The sequence below is a fragment of the Pistacia vera genome, unplaced genomic scaffold (assembly GCF_008641045.1).
Source record: "Pistacia vera cultivar Batoury unplaced genomic scaffold, PisVer_v2 Contig190, whole genome shotgun sequence".
Classification (NCBI taxonomy): domain Eukaryota; kingdom Viridiplantae; phylum Streptophyta; class Magnoliopsida; order Sapindales; family Anacardiaceae; genus Pistacia; species Pistacia vera.
In genome coordinates, this window is record NW_022195991.1 from 1,408,958 (window position 1) to 1,430,233 (window position 21,276).

The 21,276-nt window shown below is 34.2% G+C and overlaps 3 protein-coding genes across 6 annotated transcripts; 1 reads left to right on the forward strand and 2 right to left on the reverse strand.

The window, feature by feature from the left end:
* The first annotated feature begins 202 nt into the window (after nucleotides 1-202).
* On the forward strand, nucleotides 203-1,153 carry LOC116127320 (protein BPS1, chloroplastic-like). Its single transcript, XM_031412973.1, has one exon. The coding sequence runs from the start codon at nucleotides 203-205 to the stop codon at nucleotides 1,151-1,153; it is 951 nt and encodes a 316-aa protein (XP_031268833.1).
* Nucleotides 1,154-5,610: 4,457 nt separating this feature from the next.
* LOC116127255 (putative nuclease HARBI1) lies at nucleotides 5,611-9,050 on the reverse strand. 3 transcript variants are annotated; one of them, XM_031412896.1, is made up of 5 exons: nucleotides 8,876-9,050; nucleotides 7,786-8,022; nucleotides 6,878-7,362; nucleotides 6,558-6,789; nucleotides 5,611-6,441 (listed from the first exon to the last, which is right to left on the reverse strand). In XM_031412896.1, the coding sequence occupies exons 2-5, from the start codon at nucleotides 7,994-7,996 to the stop codon at nucleotides 5,969-5,971; spliced, it is 1,401 nt and encodes a 466-aa protein (XP_031268756.1). In that variant the 5' UTR covers nucleotides 7,997-8,022; nucleotides 8,876-9,050; the 3' UTR covers nucleotides 5,611-5,968. The 3 variants fall into 3 exon arrangements, with proteins under 3 accessions (XP_031268756.1, XP_031268755.1, XP_031268757.1); XM_031412895.1 differs by having other exon boundaries at nucleotides 7,786-8,048; nucleotides 8,876-9,049; XM_031412897.1 differs by lacking the exon at nucleotides 7,786-8,022 and having other exon boundaries at nucleotides 8,876-9,049.
* An 821-nt stretch (nucleotides 9,051-9,871) lies between these two features.
* LOC116127284 (CCR4-NOT transcription complex subunit 11) lies at nucleotides 9,872-21,048 on the reverse strand. 2 transcript variants are annotated; one of them, XM_031412945.1, is made up of 12 exons: nucleotides 20,723-21,048; nucleotides 18,163-18,273; nucleotides 17,797-17,883; nucleotides 17,007-17,060; nucleotides 16,727-16,872; nucleotides 16,436-16,586; nucleotides 16,210-16,347; nucleotides 13,517-13,588; nucleotides 13,355-13,428; nucleotides 13,109-13,250; nucleotides 10,852-10,930; nucleotides 9,872-10,353 (listed from the first exon to the last, which is right to left on the reverse strand). In XM_031412945.1, the coding sequence occupies exons 1-12, from the start codon at nucleotides 20,867-20,869 to the stop codon at nucleotides 10,250-10,252; spliced, it is 1,305 nt and encodes a 434-aa protein (XP_031268805.1). In that variant the 5' UTR covers nucleotides 20,870-21,048; the 3' UTR covers nucleotides 9,872-10,249. The 2 variants fall into 2 exon arrangements, with proteins under 2 accessions (XP_031268805.1, XP_031268806.1); XM_031412946.1 differs by lacking the exon at nucleotides 18,163-18,273.
* Between the last annotated feature and the right edge of the window lie 228 nt (nucleotides 21,049-21,276).

Sequence of the window (21,276 nt, forward strand, 5' to 3'; positions counted from 1 at the left end):
TCTGCCTTTGTTTCTCCCCAAGCACTTGCTACTGCCTACCATATATTTTTCAGAACTAACTTTTGACACGTGTTAGCTCCTCCTTTTGCATTCTTTTCTATTTAATATTTTCACCCAGTCTCTGTATAATATGCACAATATATAAATGAAACGCTAGCTTTTCAGTCTTACATGTTCACACACAAACAAGAGAGGAAGAATAATGAAGCCATCATCCATTCTTAGAAGTCTTTCTTCCTTGGTGAGGCTTTCTGCTTCTTCTGCAGTTGTGCCTTTACCGATCACAAGCTCGTTTGATGAGCAAGTCACGGCGCACCTCGATGGTTTGCAGTTGCAGAAGGTTTCTCAGATTGAACAGATTTCTTTTTTGTTGCATGCTCTTGATGCTTCTACCACTACTCAACAATTAACTCTAGATGCTCTTGCTAATGTTCATATTCAAGACTCATATCGAGAGGTCATCGATAAGTATCTTGATTATAACACCAAAATGCTCGATACTTGTAACGAATTATCGGAGAAGATAGAGATTATTCAAAAGTATTTAGACTCATTGAGAATCGTCTCACACTTGCTTGAAGGAAACGGCGAACCTCATCAAACAACATTGGCACGAGCGGGAGACGTTTTAGATTCATGCCAGGAATTGGAAAGAAGATGCAACGAGATTGAAAAGTGTAACTCAGGTTTGAGAAAATCGTTCAGCTTTCAAAAGGTAAACCACTGCGAAACGTTCGGTTTGGGCGAGATCTTAAGTGGGTCAATGGCTGTGACTTCGATGGTATGTGCGATTCTTGGAGTTGCTTTGTCGTTCAATTCTAAACGTAGCTTACCATCAGTTCAAGCTCAGAGTTTTAGTTCTTCATGGTCGTATTCATTGAAAGAACTCCAAAAGCAAGTGAAAGAGCAGAAGAAATCAGGGTCAGGGATGATGTTAGTGGAGCTGCAACACTCAGTCGTGGCGGCTCGGGCGTTGCGGGATCAAATAAAACGTAGAAAGCAAAGTGAGGTTGAGCTCGATGTTGGTACATTGAAAACAAACTGCGGGAAATTAGAAGAAAGTATTGAGCCCTTGGAAGAAAGAGTAAAGGATTTATATAAAGAATTGATAAATGTTAGAATGGCTTTACTGGGGAAATTGTCTCAGATCTAAAGCATTATAAGATGGTACTTAGGGATCCCATTAAGGGAAGTTGTAAAAAAAGAGAGAAAACAAAAATCATTTTTGTTGATTAGTCTCTAATGTATAGCTTTGATGTGAGACATTATTAACAGAAATATCTCCATCGATCAAAATTCAAATACAATTTGCTTTCAAAACTTAATTATTCTGAGTGTTCTCTTTCAGCTTTAATGTTGTTGAATCATCTCTTTCCTAATTGTCACGATTAGAAAAAGATAGGGGTTCATCATAGCCCAAATCTCACCATTGATGTTAGAAATAATAGTAATAATTTTCGTCCTTCAAAAGTGTTGTTATAAATTTATGCAACAAGTAGCGAAAATTGATTCATCTAGGTGAAATCGGATTAGTTGTGAGTGTAATTAATTAAAATCAACAAGAATATGAAAGAAATAACACAAACGATTTTAAAGTGATTCGGTAAGTTCAAACTTAAACTTATATTCACTGTTATCTTATTGATGTTTTGTGTACAAGAATAAGTTTAATCTTTCTAAAATTGTTAACCCCTTACCATGAGTTTTATGGGGGTATTTATACAACAATTTGGTAACTGTTTATCGAGGGATTATAAAGATTGTGGCTTAATCATAGGAAGTTAATCACACGATTAGCTCGATCACGTTAAATTCGAAATTATATGATCTGATGTCGAATTTATCTCGGGGGATAATGCTTATCTGTGGCATCTGAGACAACTATTCATCTAGCTTGTCTTGCCGAGTTTAGCTTGCTGCCCCAAGCTTCACTTTCTCCAAACTATCACTGATTCCAATTTCCAAGCATACTGTAAACTCTTGCACGACAGAAAGGATAACTCAAATCCTAACAATGCTGTAAATTGTTATAGAGGGCTTGAAATTTTCTATTGTTGTATAAGAAATATAAATGTAATTAATAGAAAATAAGAAATCTTTGGATTAATTGATTATCTTAAAAGTCTATTTAATTAATTGAAAGGATCAAAATTATAATGGGATGTGAAAAATACTTAACATTTGACAGAGATGCGCAAGAATATGACAAAAATGTCAACATCTCTGTAAAGCAATAGCAGTGGCCACAACCAGAAGAAAATTAATATAAAATAGAAAAGGAATCGGAAAGAAAATTTACATGAAGATTTGGTTTTAAAGCTACATCCTAGCCAATAGCGTTAGATATATCAAACAATAATTAGATTAATAAATACAAAGCAAGTTGTAGATCAAAAGCTTGACTGATAACAATCTTTGTGAGATCACACAAACAATAATTTCTCTTCCTAACTTTAAAGAATACGAGATATACTTTCACCAAATTGTACATTCTCTCAATCTATAAAGAAGGAAGAACAAATCCGAGGATTCTACCACTTCTAACAGATATGAAAAACATACTATGGTGTTAGGAATCAAATATAATAATACATTTTTTATTTGAAAATACTATGCATCTTAAGTAACAACAACTTAATTTTTTTAATTCTCTTTTTAATCTCAAATATTGTTTTTCTATGTGACAATGATATATCAATAGAGTAGCATTATACTTACAACTTTTTCATATAACCCTGATATGACAGTTCGCAATAGATCTCATCTATCCAAATATAAATTGACCAATTGCGAACTACCACCTCAAAGTTGTATAAAAAAATTGTAAGTGTAGTTTTATTGATATAAATAATGAGTTAATGTGACCAATGATATACATTAATTAGCCATACACACTCACATACATCATTACAAAAAAAGGTATATTGTCCAATGAGTAATGTTAGGTACACAACTCAATCTCACAACTTTCTCTTACAACTCTTAACGTGGTAATTTATCATTGGTCAACTCGCAAAATAAGCCCCGCATGCTTGTATGTGTCTCGCTTGCTCATTTGCAAACTATCTAGTGATGAGTTGTCATGTCGGAGGTTGTAGATTTAACATTATTGATTGTCCAACATAATATGCGATCTTGAATGTGAATTATCTCCACTCAAACATTTTCATTTTTTCTTCTATGGCCTCAAACATTTGAATTTTATCATGCATTCGTCTCATTTTTTTTTAGACCATTAACGCATGATATCTCTCGATCTCAACATACATATTTAACAACAATTTCTGAAGGATAGTGTTCTTGTTTTATATAAGGAAACATAACCTTCAAGAAGAATGAAAATTAAGAGTTTAAAAGAGGAGAACTTTTTATTGATTATTACCTGTCAAACTTTTGCTGTTTTAGATTTTATATAACCTTACAAATTATTCTAATGGTAGAATGGCTCTAATTGTCTAATTCTAATTAAAGATATTCTAATTATTTTAATTGGATAATAACATAATTATAAAAAGGACTTAACCTAGTTCTAAAAGAATCTTAACAGTTTCAAATATCTCAACTTGATTTCTAGAAGTTTTCAAACGTACTCCAAGCTTATTTCCAACGACCCACCAATGCATTTACACCACCTATGAATATTTTCTATCTCCGGAATCTTTATCATTAAAGTGATTGGTAGTTGTCAATTTAAAAATCTATGTACAATAATGTATTGGTTAGTGGTATGGGTGACGAGGTATCCCTATAATTCATAAATTTTTTCAAACACTTGCTATGACATTTCTATCATCATGATTGGTGTTTCTTTAAGAATATTTTCTTCTTCCAATCTACACAGTGAGTTTAGAAATATGTTTAAAACAAAATTTATAAACTTATATAAATATATTGGTTTTCCAACCATCTACATCATTGTTATGAGTCTATTCTAAAACAAAATCATTTATGTTTCTTTAGGGTTTTTATACCCATATTTCATAGTGCTTAGAGCTTCTCTTATATTTCCTAATTAGGTCAAATATTACTCATCCTACCCTAAAAACTACATCTTTACAAAGTTACGTTCACTGCAATGGATCTTCTTTTACTAAAATGATTAACAAGAATGATTTTCTAAGGAGAAAGTGGATTCGCGTTGGCGAATCCGCGGAACTAGATAACTTCCTCCTCTAATCTTTTTGAGCTACTACTTCAACAAAATATTCTAATGTTTTAGTGTCTTAGCCCTTTAATTACTCACTAGTTTTGGTTTTTGCATCGGTCCAACCACGGGTGTAAGTGGACAGTTATAAATTGCTGGTTATTAGCCTCAACCAGCCCGGCTCACTAGCTGGGTCCTGGTTCAACCAGTCAGGCTAGACCGAGTTTTAAAACATTACTCATTTTTTTTCAAAAAAAAAATTATATCATTACACTGTGAAGGCGTGAACTGCTCTGTTTGTCGTCAGTTGGGGTACCGAGACTCTCCTTTCATTTTACGATCTCCTCTGTCCTCTCTTCACTCTTGAGTCTTCACTCTTCACCGTCGGTCTGCTCTGTTAATTCATCGTCGATCTCAAAGCTACACCATCAATCTCCTCCTCTTCATCTTCAACTGTAGCTCATCTTGCTCACGAACTGTCGCCTCTTCCTCACATTTGCTCGATCTCATCTCTTCACAGTTCATGGTCAAGCTCCACCTCTCTGAAAGTCAACGACAACTCATCTTCACCAGGTAACTGTCGCCTCTTCCTCCCAATTGTTCTATATACTCCCTGTTTACTTTTATTCATTTACTTTAATTCACTTTGTCATTTCTTTTGACGGACTGCAATTATCCGGCGGGTTGCCATTTCCTTTGTTCTCTATACTTTGGCTTGGTCATTCAGGTGTTGATAATCTCTTTGTTTTTGTGTGTTTATGATAAGTTTGCTGGTGTGTTTCAGTAGAATCAGTACTACTGCAGTACTGTGTTCAAGAACTTCTTAATTAATTCTTAAATGTATATGCAAATCATCTATTCCACAAATGCTTTCAATTATTAAATTCATTTACAATATTAGTTTGATTTAGTGCTGGAGCATAGTGATTGATAGCAGAGTATATCACTTTCACGCACAACAGCCTACTTATCAAAACTCATAGTCCAAAGTTTATGATGCTTTGCTAAGGACTTTTTATTTAGGAGTTTATGATTTGAATCCTGATTTGAGAATTCTGTAATTCTGAACTCTGTAAACAGTAAATTTGTTGACGTTATCATGTCAGCATAATAACGTCACTAGCTGAACCGAGAATCGGCCAGCTTGCTTGGTTTTGCGTCGGGTCGGTTTTTAAAACATTGGAAATGAGTTTAAAAGATTAGTCACGGAGTGTGGGATAAATCATCAACATAACATTATACTTTTACTCAACAAAATTGTAACAATTTCAAATTGGTATTTCGAAGGACAGCTTAGTCAATTTTACGAAAGATTTATTGTAAAAATAAGTAGAATTGCTTTCAAAACAGTTTTCGAATACAATCTTAAAAACTAATATAAAATCAAAAAACAATTAAAAGTCGTCTTCACAATTTTCTACAACTTTTAATCTAAAAACAATTTTTAAATTTTTATATGGGACACATTTTTTAATATTAAAAATATTAAGATACACATTTTCTAAAGAATCTACATTACCCACATCCCAGCATCTTAGAACAAAGCAATAGCTCGTGCTTAGCATCTGCTTTCCTAACTTCCAATCTCAGCCACACCGGTTTCCACCATGTTCAGCAGACAATCATTGATGCAAATTCTAATCATGAACAGAGACAGACTCGCCAATCTATAAGGCCAAATTTAAACTTAAATTTCCAAAACTACATAGCAATTGATCATCTTCCTGTAGGAAAAGGCACATAGGTGTAGCAATATATTTCCAAAACAAGAAACGAAAAAAACTATACAGCATCAGTACCAACTTCTAATACCTGAGTTCACAATCACCACTCATCCCATTTGTTTATAAAGTCACTCCACATAGCTGTTGCAATTGATTCTCGTAATGCTGAAGCAATTTGCTCTTGAATGGAAGAAGTTAAGTGCATGTCAAGTTGATCATCAAAATAAGGTAATTCTTCCACTGTCACTCCCTCAACATTATTAAACAACCAATCGTTTCGTTCTTCACGTCGGATGAAATTATGTAGAACACAAGTAGCTATAACAATATCCCTTTGGATTTGAAAAGCATACTGAGGGGCAAGTTTCAGAATAGGAAATCGAGCTTTCAGCAAATTAAAAGACTGCTGAATGACATTTCTAAGGGATGCATGCCGATGATTGAACAGTTCCTTTGCATTTCTAGGCAATTTATTAGCACCTCTATATTCATGCACGTGATACCGAACTCCTAGATATGGAGCTATAAATCCTTCTGTATTTGAGTAATCCATATCAACCAAATAATATTTTCCTGTAACATTCAAGACTTGATCAAAAGTTGAGTATTCATATCTATCATAATATGAAAAGTATGCAAAGTATATAAAACAATTGAAATCCTCAGCAATATATATATCTGGGGAGAACCTTCGGGAATGCTAGGGAAATTCTGATCTGGATCATCTAGGACTGCTCTCAGCACACGTGAATCTGCAGCAGAGCCTTCCCATCCTGGATAAATGAATATGAACTGAAGGTCAAATGTACAGGCTGCCAACACATTTTGTGATAATAGACCTTTCTTATTACGAAATTGAGATTGATCTTTTGCTGGGACATGTGCAGGGATGTGCATGCCATCTATGACCCCGATACAATCCTGAGCACAAGGAGATGAAATGAATGGCAAACAATAATGCAAAAATCAGGAGAAAAAAAAAAAAAAACAGAAGTGATCAGATATAAACCTTGAAATATGGGTAAAATCTATTACAATTGATAATTTCAGGAGGAGTGTTAGGTTGAGGTGGCAATAAAAATTCACGTGAGAGGGACTTGATTGCCTTCAGCACATTATTGAAATGTCGGCTTATGGTTTCACCTGAATGTTGAAACCGCTCTTGGATTACTCTGTTACGCTCATTATGACCCACAATGTTCAAAAAAATTGCTAGTTGTTCCTCTATCATAACACCAGCTGTATCGCGTAACATGCCTCTTTGTCGAAGTGTGCCACAGAATTTGCGAAAAACATGTTTATCCATTCGAAACATTTGCCGGCATACATCATCATGTCCTTCCAGCACTTGAGTCATAAATCCACTTCCAGCAGGTGAGATATTATGTTGAGGTAGCTTACTTAAACTATTGCAATAATAATAGCCAGCAGCTGCAGCAACTAATTCCATCTCGTCCAATTCTAAGTCAAATTCATCCATGGTGGCTGAGGCATCTGTAGAAATTGAATTAAATGCAGTATGTATAACGAAATAAACTAAAGTATATATATGCAGTGAATTTCTATTGAAAGCATTCTAGTAACTTGTAACCTTCAAACACAAGCTCTTATAAACCAAGATCGGAAAGCAGACATTCCAGTTATCATTTAAAACCATTTGACAAAAATAAAACAGCCATCAACCACATGGTCAAACTAATTACAGATGTAAGTGTTCCTCAGTAGTACTATGACCAATATCAGGAACCAAAAAGTACAGAATCAATTATGTTACTTAAATTATTCAAACTGAGGAAGCACTACATTTTCCCTGCAACCATGGCAACCGTTTCTCACTCTTAAGAGAAATAAATGTTTCTCTGGCATTGGGATTTTCAAATAAGTCCAATGCAAGAAAATAAATTCTTTGATCAACACCTTGCATGTCATCCAATACTTTAATGCATTTGCTTATTGAAAACCGATCTTCATTCTTCATGATTGCTGCTGCCCTCATTTTTGAAGCAGCAGCTATTTCTAGCATAGCATCCACAATGGCATCACCAGTAGCCTTACGACTTCTCTTGCGTCGACCAGAACTTGATGGCATCATGGACTGACGCTTGTTGTGTCCATCTAACATGTTCATATCATCTCCAGAGCCCGAAGTAGCATCTTCATCCAGATAATTCATTGGTGCACTAGGATCAATAGACATTATTTAAGTTTAAACACATATCAACAATCATGTACTTATGTTTTAACAGTATTCATTTAAAATAAAAATAAACCATAATCAAATCAAATCACAATAACCACAATTTTTTTTTCCCAAAAGCAATTAAAGCATCCGTGAACACAAAGGCTTAAATAAAGGGTAAAAAGGAACACACAGACACATTGCAGGAAGAATAGGCATATATCAATCATGAACTTCTATTTCACAGAATTCAACATTTCCAAGTTACTTTTATTATCTATATTGGCATCTCCATGGTATCTCCCGCAAACACAAACCTGAATCACTTAACAGTAACTCTTTATATCCTCTTAATTGAAATAAATTTACAGTCAGATCTCTTGCGCCTAAAATCCTTGACCCCAAAACTTCAGTTCCCATGAAAACACAAGTATAAACAAGATAGACTTTTTGCATTATAACCATTTTGTATTCCTTACCACCTTTCACTCCAAAAACTCATAAACTTATGGAGAGCTTAGTTTCAAACAGACAAAATCACTAATTAAAAAAAAAAAAAAAAAAAAGTTTTCTAAGAAGCCCTTTCCATAAACATTTCCAAAGGTTGAAAATCTATTGTAGTTCACTCTAACTCTGAAGCATGAATTGACCCATTAGAAATCAGATCAAAATAGAGAATTGGGTTAACTTATTTGTCCCCATCAAATAGCATGAGAACTGCAGGAAGAAATAAGAATTAAAGAACGCAAAAAATTTATAGAGTAGACATAAAGCTTGGATTCTTCGTACATTTACTAAATAATTTAAAAAAAAAAAAGTAGAACTCACAGTTTAGAGAATGGCAGTTGGTGGGTGTGATTTGGTGAATTACAGGGAGAATTCAAATTCTAGGGTTTCGGGGGGTTTCAGTTTGAATAGAGGGAAAAATGTTGTGAATTCTAAAATTGAACAAGTAGGCGTAGAGCTAATTTAAGTTTTGATTTGAAGGGAAAAGGTAATAAAGAGAAGAGAAATGATATCTACCCGCTTGTGAGATTCTACCAGAAAAAGACGACATGTCATGAGCTTAGCTTATGTGGGCTGGGGTTTATTTTGGGGCCCATACAACCAAATATTAAATTAAAGGGAGGATTTATTTGTATTAATTTTTATTTCAAATTCTAAAATAAAAAGAATGAGATTATTTTTACTTTGAAATGATTGCATACGTCCATCTGTTGGACAAATTAACTGACAACATATTGTGAAACATCTTCTAAGTGCATCATATGTGACAAAGTTTAAACAAAAAATAAAATGGTAGTTCATAAATTCTTATAAAAACTCATTTTCTCAGTATTTTCATTAAAAATATACAAATCACTGACTGTTTAATTATAATGACTCTTAATATACTATTGTATTTAATTTCATTCATGAATGTTCGAGAGCCCTTTTTTTTGGGTCAAATTTTAACATATCAGTTTCACTTAAGTGTATCAGGATATTAAAATGGACAATTATTGATAGAAAGTATCGGTTAACTGACATTATGTCTATGATACTGTTAAATCCCAATAGTATCATAATATATCATCAATTACTCCACCTTTTTTTCAAAAAAAAAAAAATTACTATATTAATTTAGGTAAAACAAAAAATTTTAATGCATTAATGCTTTAAATTTATGAAAACAATTTTCCAAAACATTTATATAAAAAATGTACTCTTTGTTTCATTAATTTTCTTTTAAAAAAAATATTGTATCAAAAACTGCCATCAAAGTTTCCGTATTTCATGACCTGGTATTCAAAATGGCTATCAAATAAGCAAGGAAATACGATATGAAAATACCTATAACTCCATTGCTTAATAAGGAATTGTCACAAAGTTCACTACAATCTGCTCAATTATAATATAATCTACAAAAACCGTCCATAAATAAAACGGCTGAAGTAAATAAAGCCAGCTGCTAATACTAAAAATTAAAATCTCATTCTGCACACAAAATCAACAGAAAGTCCCGGAAATGGTTTGACGAACTATGCCAAAATTATCTACCTTATTGCATAAATGGCCAACGGTATTCTATTCCTAAACTTCCATAACTAACGGTAACTTAACTAGAACTCCAATACCAATGTTTTTATCTACAAACCCAGAAAAGAATAGAAATGAGATACAGCAGTAGGACTAGGACCAACTTAGAATTGCTAACGTCATTCATTCCAACCCCAAGGTCTTCAGAAGCCTAAATAATGTCGCTGCTTCTCTAATTCGTGAGAACTCGATGCAAAAAGCCTGAACTTCGATGAAAAGATCCTTAACTGCAAAGCCAAAATCAGAACTCCTGAGAATCAGAGAAAATTGCTGCCAACACACATTGATACATGTGCCTTTCTTACTTGCTCCCAATGTAGTTAGTTATAGAAGAATGTGAAGCCAATCAATAAAATAAACATGCATCTAGTAGTTCATCCAATCACCAGAGTATTTTCACAAACAAAAATTTCCAATGGGCACCTAAAAAAGGATCTAGGCATGTAATTTTAGTGCATGTGTACCATGATGATAAGCATAAGCTTTATATATATATATATATATTTTTTTTTTTTTTTATTGGGAGTACTCTAGAGAAGCACACATATACAAACACAGATCCCTTCTTCTATAACTTCTGACTCCATTCTTTCCAAGTCCATTTCATAGAACTTTGAATAAAACATACATAAACACATAAACACAGCCAATAATCACTATATTAACTACTATGACAAGACACTATAACTAACGAATACAAGAAAGATACTGCATAAAAAACTCACCATCAATAATTCTATTACGGATTAGACTCTGTAAGAAAACACAAACAAGCCGTACCAGTCTGTTCTGCATGTACTTATCCTGCAAAATAGTAGAAAGATTTGTGAAACTCTACTCTAACAAACTTAACAAGACTAAAGATTTTAACCACTGAATCAAATAGAAAGGCTAAAAATGTGTAACCATTTTAAATTTTCACGTAAAATATTTAGGTTAAAAGATCCCGAACAAACTAACATTCTATATAAGTTGCAGGATGAAAGATCAACAATTCAATAGGCACAACGCATCCATCACAGCTTCAGACACTTGATCCACTATTTTGACAAAACTTCAACGGTCTTAGAACTTGTATGGCCATAAAATTTTAAATGTTAATTCACCAGAATAAAAATCTTTTGAGGGAGAACTAGCACACCAAACATCATCGTATGAACTGTGTTGCATTTGAAACTCTCACTGTATGAACTTCAAGGTTCCTTTGATTATGTCTGAGCCAGAAAACAAAAGTACCAACTACAGCTTCTAGCTTGGACCACAGTGCATGAATTAATAAATACTACTGATTTTTTTCAATGAAGTCCCAAAAATCTGTTTGTGCCCATACTGGTGTGGGCATTGTTAGAGTGTAACAGACAACATAGATCACTTGTTTCTCCTTTGCACAATGGCTTTAAAATTAGGGTATAAATTGTTTCAGGTAGTTGTTTTGGGTGATTCTGAAATCTGGTGCTTCATTGGTTATTCAGGATTTTTGTGCTTTCAGGGGGTGTATTAAAACCGGTAGTGTATGGAGCTGTGAATTTCAGGTCGCTAATTTATTTCAGGTTATTCGGACAGGAAGTAAGATTATTTTAATGAATATAATGAGGAAGATGTTGAAATTTTATGGATTAATTCTCATGTTCTTGCTTCGCTTTGGGCTTAGGTGACGGTAGTTTTTAGGGTTATTTTATAATACTTATGTATCATCAATTAAATAATAATTCTAATAATTTTTATCTCTTGATACAGTTAGAAAATTGTTTAAATATTTTTAATTCAATTAAAAAGAGCTTTAGATAATCTCTTATCTATCTCAAGACAAAGAGGCAACCCTAGGATGCTGATAAATAGCTGTTATTGCCATGAGTGAGAGAAGGGACAAAGGATCATGGGAATCTCTCTGCAAAGGATCAAGGGAATCTCTCTGCAACTTACCACATAATTTGTATATCCAAAATGGTTTGATGTTACTCATACACACTAATTGATAGAGAGACATATGAGCAGTGATTTTGTGTGTTTTACTATGGTTGCATTTGTACAAGCACACACATTACAATGGTCACGAAGGCAGTATTTTAAGTTACCAACATTACAAGAAAGATAAAGCTTGAGGCTTGTCTGTGTAAATCATAGTTCATTACCATGGTTTCTACTTGACCAAGGTCATCAAGCTACACGTGGAGAAAGGCTTGTTAGGAACAAACTAGCAAAAGAATATTAAATCCTTATTGGAGAAAATAGACGGTAGATGCAAGGCAACACTACTAAAGGTGACAAGCTGTTAATAATATTTGACCTAGCTTTCGTGAGGGATATGGTCCAACACTACTAGTAAGAAAGTGTGTTGTATCACCATTTAATCATAGTGGATTATCACTTGGTTGGATGCTGTCCCATGGTTTTTTACCCCCAAGGAATTTTTCACAATAAAAGTTTTTGTCTATCCCAAATAGTTGGCCATAATGAGATAGATACTTTGACCCCTTAATTGGAACTAAGGGTCACATAGTTCAACCCATCCCTTGGGTGTAAAGGAATATAAATCTCAGAATGCACTGACAAATACAAAGTACTGCTTGTATTACCAGTGAATCAGAATGGTTGAATGCATAAATCCTTGTATAACTTTAATTTGAATTTCTCAAAAGTAGTCTAGTAGTAAGGAACTTACTATGCAAAGTCTCCCACATTCTGATCTCATCTACCTTCAAACTGTATCCTGCCTATTTATGAACTCAGTCTATCTCTCTGTAACGTCCTAACTGTGGGTACAAACTAGTTTAGCTAGTACAATTTCTAATAAGTGAATAAAAGATATTGGTGACTTGTTTACTTGCAACTCCCCTATATCATTGACCAGTTAGATCAGATCCACTACCCCAAATCCAGCAAAACGAAGCAGGTACCACATTTTACTATCTTTCATTATACAATGCTTTACATATGTTTAACAACTAAGAAAACTACAGGAAAACATAGCAAAGAGTTTACCTTGATGTTCTGACAAGATGATATACAGTTAGTTATGTACATGCGTACAAATTCCTTTGGAAGTTCAACAGCAGTTGTAAGCCTGTTTACGACTTCCATCGAATGTAAACTCATATCCATATTGACAAGAACTGTATAGTACCTGCATGTACATACACTAGGAATCAGAAACTTCAAATATCAAACAAAGGACATCACTTCAACAATAATAGAAGAGAAACATGAATCAATATGACAGAAACATACTCAGAAATTTCAGGCGAATTGATTAACTTCGTAAGAACATCGACTGCAATCAGTGGATTGTTTTCCACCAACTCCTGATAGCAAGAGAAGAGGCCTCGAAACATAAATGCATGATAAATTATGTACATATAACAAATGAACCATGGGATTATCAAGTCATACTGGTAATTTCCTCGGTGTCAGTCCACAATGATATACGAGCTTCGGATCATTTGCCAACTCAACTACAACTTGCTGTAAAAGAAAAGGGCAAATTTAGCCTCTTTTTTCTCTTCAAACTATTGATATAGCAAATAGTAAGAGTGATGACTAGTTTACAATGTTTCTTTCTTGAAAGTGATGCAAACAAAGAGCTTAAACAAACCAATAGCTTAAACTATTTGTAATTCCAGTTAGTGCATTTAAATGTAAATAAAATTATCAAAGGATTGAACTATTCTTCAAGCTATTTCCCCTGCTTCCTCATGACAATAGAATAAAGAGACATGAAAGAGATTTATTTTCTACTCTTCTGTTTGCAATTCTAATTCTTGAAGGATTGAAAGTACAAGAACCTAGAAATCCAACAATAACTCTTTTTGTTCATCCCTTCAGATTTCAAATATAGCTTGATATTGATAACAAAATGGAAGCTACCAAAGGAGACTGTTAGAACCCACTCACTCAACCAAATCAAACAATACAATAGTGACAGCCAATTAAACAGAAAATCAGAATATAAAGATAAACAACCAGAAATATCCAGAACTGATGAAGATAGATGTATACATATTTGGTAATGGAAGATGATAACAGCTACACCAAGAAGGAAATAGCCAACCCCAACCCAAAACAGAAAGTAAACAACAAAGAAAGACACAAAACTATTAAGAACCAAGCTGGACTTCGAGGGCCAGCATCCTCCCCAAGTTTTCCCCTACTATTTTCAATAATCCCTTTTCATTTCCCTTTTCCTCTGCTATATTCCTTTGCACTCTCTCTCTCTCTTTAACCGAATCCTTCTCATGTCCCACCTATCACTGCCATCTATCCACTCTACAACTAATTTTAACACCTCACTATCAGTCGAAACTTCCTACCAACATCCCATAATCCACTACATGGCTCTCTTGGACTTCCTATCATACACCACTACTCTGATGGTCTCATCATTACCCTCCCCGAGTAGAGCCACCTTTTCCTCAAGTGGAAAGAAGGAAACTGACAATTGAGAGTGGTGAAATCTTCCCACGTGTTTTCATTAGGAGGCAGTCCCAGCCATTTAATAAGAACTTCGTGGTTTCCATTCAGTAGACGCCATATTTTCAATACTTCTTCAAGTTCAACAGTTAGGACCAGGCTCTCATCAAGGTTGTCCAGAAGTGGTTGGGTATTAGGTGGTGGTGAAACAGCTTTTTTGAGCTGTGAGACATGAAAAAATTATGGATGCGGGTTGCAGGTGGTAGTCTTAATCAGTAAGCGACTGCCCCTATCTTTTCTTTGCCCTGGATTTTTGCCCCTTTCCCTGCACCTGCCCTTGGTTAAGGATTCTTGCCCCTCATTGGGTTTCTTCAAACCGATCAACAAAGAACAAAATAATCCATTAAAGAAGAGGTTACCAGAAAGTTCTCCTTTTGGAAAATGCTCACACTGATACCAAGCAACAAAAAGCTGATAAACTGGATATGGGAAACCCACAAAGTACATCAAACTTGTCTCAATCAAAACTAAACCTCTCACAAAATGAACGCCAAATAAATAGATGGTAAGTAGACTGCAAGCTTCTCGTGTGACACCACTTTGGTGGTGAATAGTTTCAGGAATGCAAGATGACAGGAAAAATAAAAGTTTAAATTCAGTAGAGATAGACAAGAGTTCCAAATTAAATAAATGATTACTCATCAAGATCCACACTTTATCTTGTTTAATCTTTAAAATAGATTACAAAATGCATAACAATTTTCAACTTCCTATTGCATTGCACAGTCCTCTTTTTATTAGCATTATCATTACTCAAGAAGACCAAAAGAAATACCAGCCTATTTTATTATTAATTTTTTAGTACGTAATAATGATTAAAAAGTGGCTAAGGGAACACTATTCACAACCTTGTGGTAACAAGCTGTTACAGGGGTCATTCTAATATGAGTAATGCTACACCCACAACCTCTTCTCATAAATTTTCTCTCACAACCCCGACGTAGCAGCTCGCAATTGGTTAGTCACAATTTATCAAGTGGGACCCATTGTGAGTTGACCAATTGCAAGCTACCACGTCGAGGTTGTAAAAGAAAGTTTGTGAGAAAATGTTGTAAACGTAGCATTTGCCTTCCAATATATATTGGCCACAAAAACGTCAAGACATCAAAATCAACTAGAACTAAAATCCATCATCTAAACAAGCTTACTAGGTTTTAATATATCTATCTTACATGATAGAGAGTTAGTGAACTTAAATACTAGCCAGATTCCAAAAATAAAAAATAAAATATTAACATCTTTAGAACAAGGAACAAATTTTTTTTTGTAAAAGAACAGAAATTATGCATCATGTCTCATCTATTTAACCCAATACTATAATGCTTTTACCTATGGTCTTGTACTAAAAAGATCTGATTAACTAATAACCACTCGCAAAGAGATTAGTCTTAGTTGAGAGAGGCAAACATGAAATTGAACTAATAACATATTTGTAAAAAGAAACCAGATAAATTTCAAAAAACCTCACCACCAATTGAGAACTTAGTCCAACCAATGAAACAGATGCATAGACTATACCTTGCTCGGATAAGTTACAATTAGATTTTTAAATAATTAAAATTTGAGGTGTGAAACAGGTAAAATGTGCATGTAAAATGTGAAGTATATGTTAGAACCTCATATTGTGTAGGCAGTAGGGGTCCTTTTAAAGCTTTAGTGATCAAATCCCTAACTGCAGCTCCTCTACTTGTATCAGCACACATACCATGATCCCAAACAAGCTCATGATTGTTATCAGGAATAAGCCACTCAAGCTGGAAAATGATAGACAGGTTTAAGAAAACAGTTAAATAGAACCAATATCTTAAATCTTAATAATAAATATCTTCAAAAATGTCGCACCTCCCTGTCCAGAACAGGGAACCTTGGTGGAAGAGGCCTGATCCATCGAGGACCTAAGCCTTTCAATGAAAGATTCGCCAACAATTCAGTTACAGCCTCATCTCGATCCCCAGCTCCAAGTTTAGATTTGGCTCCAGTTTGCACATCAAACCTAAAATGAGACCCTCAATGGCATAATGAACAAAATAAAAAATAAAAAATAAACGAGCACATAGGAAAAACTAGAATTGAATCTGAATTATAAATGAAACGGAAAATAAAGGTCTCATAGCATAATCCCAAAAGACATACTCTGGTGAATTTGCATCACAGCCACGGGGTACATCAGGGTCTGGCAACACATTGTTCACGGCAGCATTTCTATATAAGGAATTGTATGGTTCCGGATGTACTTTATCACAATACTGCTGCTGCAACTGTTCTTGTTCGGGGAAAGACTGGCAGTAAGCAGATAAAACAAAATATCAACCAAAGGGGAAAAAACATAATTTTTAGGGAATATTTTCAGTTATTAGCCCCAAAATGAAAAAATTTTGTTGAGCCTTAAGGTCCATCTACATGAGTGACTTACATGAGATGAAGGATCAAAACCGTTGATGTAGTCGGCAACTGACTGTTTAAGAAACTGCAACAACAGAATAAAAAGTTTCGTAACCAACCCCAACAAGAGGCATTACAGAAAAATGGTTAAAATGTCATGACAAACAAAGCCAAAATGACAAATACCAGGTTTGTCATCAACTAAGCATTATAATCAGCCACAGAAATCAAACATCTCCTAACCAACTAATTTTGTTGAAAAATTTTATGCAGGCAAGTTTAATGAGACATACAGTAAAACTGAAATTCCATGATGCATGGAGTACAAGTGTCTTCAGAATGCTGGATACAGACCCAACAATATAACTAACTTGCTAAAAGACTACATTACTGGATGAGAAAAAATAAAGATACATTTACTATTCTATCTCTGTAATACCCAGGGAAAAATATAAAATAAAAATTCTGGTCCACTTCAGTACCTGCCAATACACCAGGTTCTGATATCTGAGACATAAACATCTCTAACACATGTCCAAACCTCATAATTCCATTTAAGACAATATATAAATTCTTCAACTCAAAAAAAGTGCTTCTAGATTACACAAAAGTCTCAAGCAGCACAATTGACGATCACTTCTAGATAATACAATTGTTCATAAGGACATCAATCATTAATCTGCAATACGTTTCTAAGTTCTAACTTTAAAAAATTCAGTCTACTTCCATAGCAACATAGCAGTAGCAACTTTAAAACAGCACAAACAACTTTATAAGATCCCTCAAGATGACAAATCATAGGGATATAAAGAAAGTAACACCTCTTTACTACTACTGGAGCTTCCGGAGTTTAACAACTGGAGAATAAATGCTCTCTCATATTTTTCAGCTTCATCATCACATGCAGTCTGCAAAAACCAAGGATTAATAAATATAAATAAATACATGAAGGGATCACATCATCTATCAGTAAGCAACAAATGTGGGAGGGACATTGCCATGAAACACACCCACATATTCATACATTTAACATATATCAAGCAAAATATTAGACCCCACAAGTAAAATACTTATAATTAGACCCCACAAGTAAAATACTTATAATTAGACCCCAACCATACATGGCCCACTCTCCAAAAAGTACAAAACAAATATAGATAAACTTTCTTAATAACAAATTAGATTACATTTATTATTAAAGATATAAATGGGTTTGCAGAAGATTTTTGGGAAGAATAAGCCTGATATAGAATGGAAAATGCAACTAAACGTTCGGTTGCATTCAGCGCCCTTTTATCCTGCAAGTTAAATATCAAATGGTCAGCAAGATACCATAGAAAAACTTATAGTAAAAGCATGATAACTACAATAATAAAAATAAAGACTCAACTCTTATATACGTGACAACTAAGAAATGTCGATCCCCTGTTTGTATGAGAGAGATTGAAACAAAATTTTCAACAATAATTTAATCTTTAACCAGAAAACAGTAAGCTCAAACTCAAAAAAATGTGCCCCACCATATTATCTTTTTAGATAGCATAAACCGAAAAAAAGTCAATCTTCTGTTTGATAAAAGATTTAATCTTTTATTTTCATATCCATCCATAAACAGCTCATAATATTTTTCTAACAAGAGCTATTAGTATAATACTTAAACAAGCTGCAAAAGACAAAGGATTGTTTGACCTGACGATGAAGGCCATTAAGGGCCTTAAAATCTTTTCCATTTTCAGAAGGGTGTTTGGTGAAAAAAGTTACTTCTTGCAAGAATAAAACACTTCTAGATAAATTAAACTTACAAAAACCTGAAGAATTCAATAGCTTTTTAATATGTCATCTGCTGGAAACAGCTGAAGTAAATAAAAAATAACATTAACGGATGTACTAACATTTCGATGTGCAGCTTGTAATTTTTCCCTTATACCAAAAAGGAGGCAGCATCTGGGCAGAAAATCAGATTATGGAAAGGTATTTGAGTAGGTGAAGCAGCTTTCTATCCACTCTTTCCTAGGTTGTACAAGGTGTCTGATGGCATAATACTTGTATTGCTAACATGGTAAATGTTTGCTATTCTCATTGGGGGTAAAACCTTAAATTTTTATAGAAACCTAAACGAGAAAGCGTCTCATTAATATGCTGAGATTCTATCATGGTTAGAGAGTGCTCCTCTTAATGAATTGCAGGAAGATTGTGAGGTATGACTTCCAACATGTCTGAAAAGTTTTCTACAAAATCGTTTTTCAAGAGTCTCGTTGAATCTCCTACAACCCCTCTTAATGAGCCATCCCATCAAGAGTGGTTTGGAAATCTAAAGTTCCCACCAAGGTGAAGGTGTTAGAATGCACTATAGCTCTAAAAATATTAATACAAACAAAATATCATTCGAAAAAAAGAACTTCCTTCATTTTTCCTAAATTGGTATAAATTGATATTTAAAAAAAAAAAAAGAGAGATTTACAAAAGGGTGAACAACTATTCACACAAAGTTTATGCAAGTGTTGGTCATGACAGCTCAAAAAACTCACAATCAAAGAAAAAAAAAAAAAAAAAAAAAAAAAAAAAAAAAAATAGAAAGGAAAAGAAAAGAGTTCTGAAGTAAGCAAAAGTAGGTAAATTCAAGATTTAGATAACATAGACACCCAAATAGAAACATGTCCTAGTTATGGCAAAAGCAAAAGAAAGGTACATCTGGAATTTTGATGGCACAGAAAACAAAGACACCGAAAGATAAACTCATGTCTTGATCTCAGAAGAAATAAGTCTCCCCTCTCTTGTCTTCAAAAATTCTTCTATTTCTTTCTATCCAAAACAACCCAAAAATAGCCATAATTGCACAACCCAATAACAGTCCAGTTCTTCAGCTCCCTCCAAAAGTTTGACTTCTTTCAATGAGGACCAAGTGACATGAGAAAGAAACTTCCATCCGAGCTTAGAAGAAGAAATGAGACTAATCCACAAGTGCAAAGCAATAAAAGCTAGTGTAAACTTATCAATTCTTTGCTAGACATAATGCAACAAAGGAGATATATGCACATCCTAGGTCTTCTTATCTGAAGCATCTCATTTGTATTAATATCCCCATGGCCATACTCCCAAATCCTTGCTGTGGAGGAGAATTTGGCTTTCCATAAAAAATTTCTGGCTTCAGGAAAGGAGGATATTATGATCTTCAACCAAACTTTTAAGAGTAAGACTTGGTAGAGAAAACACCGAACCCTAGTTCTATAATCCTCTCTCATTATCAAACGGATGACTCTTATTACGTTTAGATGATCAGGAAGCTGTAAACCCTCTCTATGGTTCAAGTTCCTACAGAGCTTAAGATCCCATCCCCTCCATCCTAACAACAGAAGCATTATGCCAGGATGAAAGCCTATAAATCTATGGCAAAGACCACAGAAAGCAGCCTTCCCCACGCCAAAATGATCTCCGAAAATCTTAGACTTAGCCCATTACTCCCACCAACCATACATCGGACAAGATTAAGCGACTATCTAACAAATTCAGGCAAACCGCTAAGAGCAAAGAACTCGTTGAAACATAGTGAACTTTTCACTAGCGGTTCAGTCACTAACTAAAATTTCACTACTCAAAATTTCAAAGACATATGAACATACAAATAAAACCCTAGCCAAAATCGTTCTTCAATTAATATTTGAATACCTCACAAAATCTTGACGAATATTGATTTGAAACCCTAACCAAGAGGACACGAATAGCAAAAGCGAGAGGAAGAGTAATTACCTCTAGCAAAAGAAAGAGAGAGTAGCAAATAGCAAAGTGGCGCTGGAGAGGGAATTTGGATATGAAATCGGAGACTATCTCCTCCACCGGCTTTTGGTCTACTTTCAAGATTGCAAATAGCCTAACGGATTCTTCTTGATTCAACATCTTCTTCCGTACTTGGCTTTGCTCTGTTTCAATTTCAGTTTCAGACAGAGCACCAATGTTTACACGACGTCGCGCTGACCGTTAAGAGAGAGTGAAAGGGAGTTCTGTTTACAGTGTTGAAGAAATCGGGGTTCGGATACTCTCCGGTTACCTTCGGGTCTCTCTTTTAATATGACCAGTCCTGCGTCGACACGTAAGGTGTAAGAATTTATGAAATTAACTGTATGACGCTATTTAAGAGGATCAGATTCTCTCTAAATCTAAATTTATTTATCTACGTATAATATTATTCATAATTAATAAAAAAAATTAAATAAAAACAAATCTCAATCATATATCTTTAGCAATGTACATGTATTATAAGAATTGTAAAAGTTTTAGAACTCAATCACATGTATATTACTATT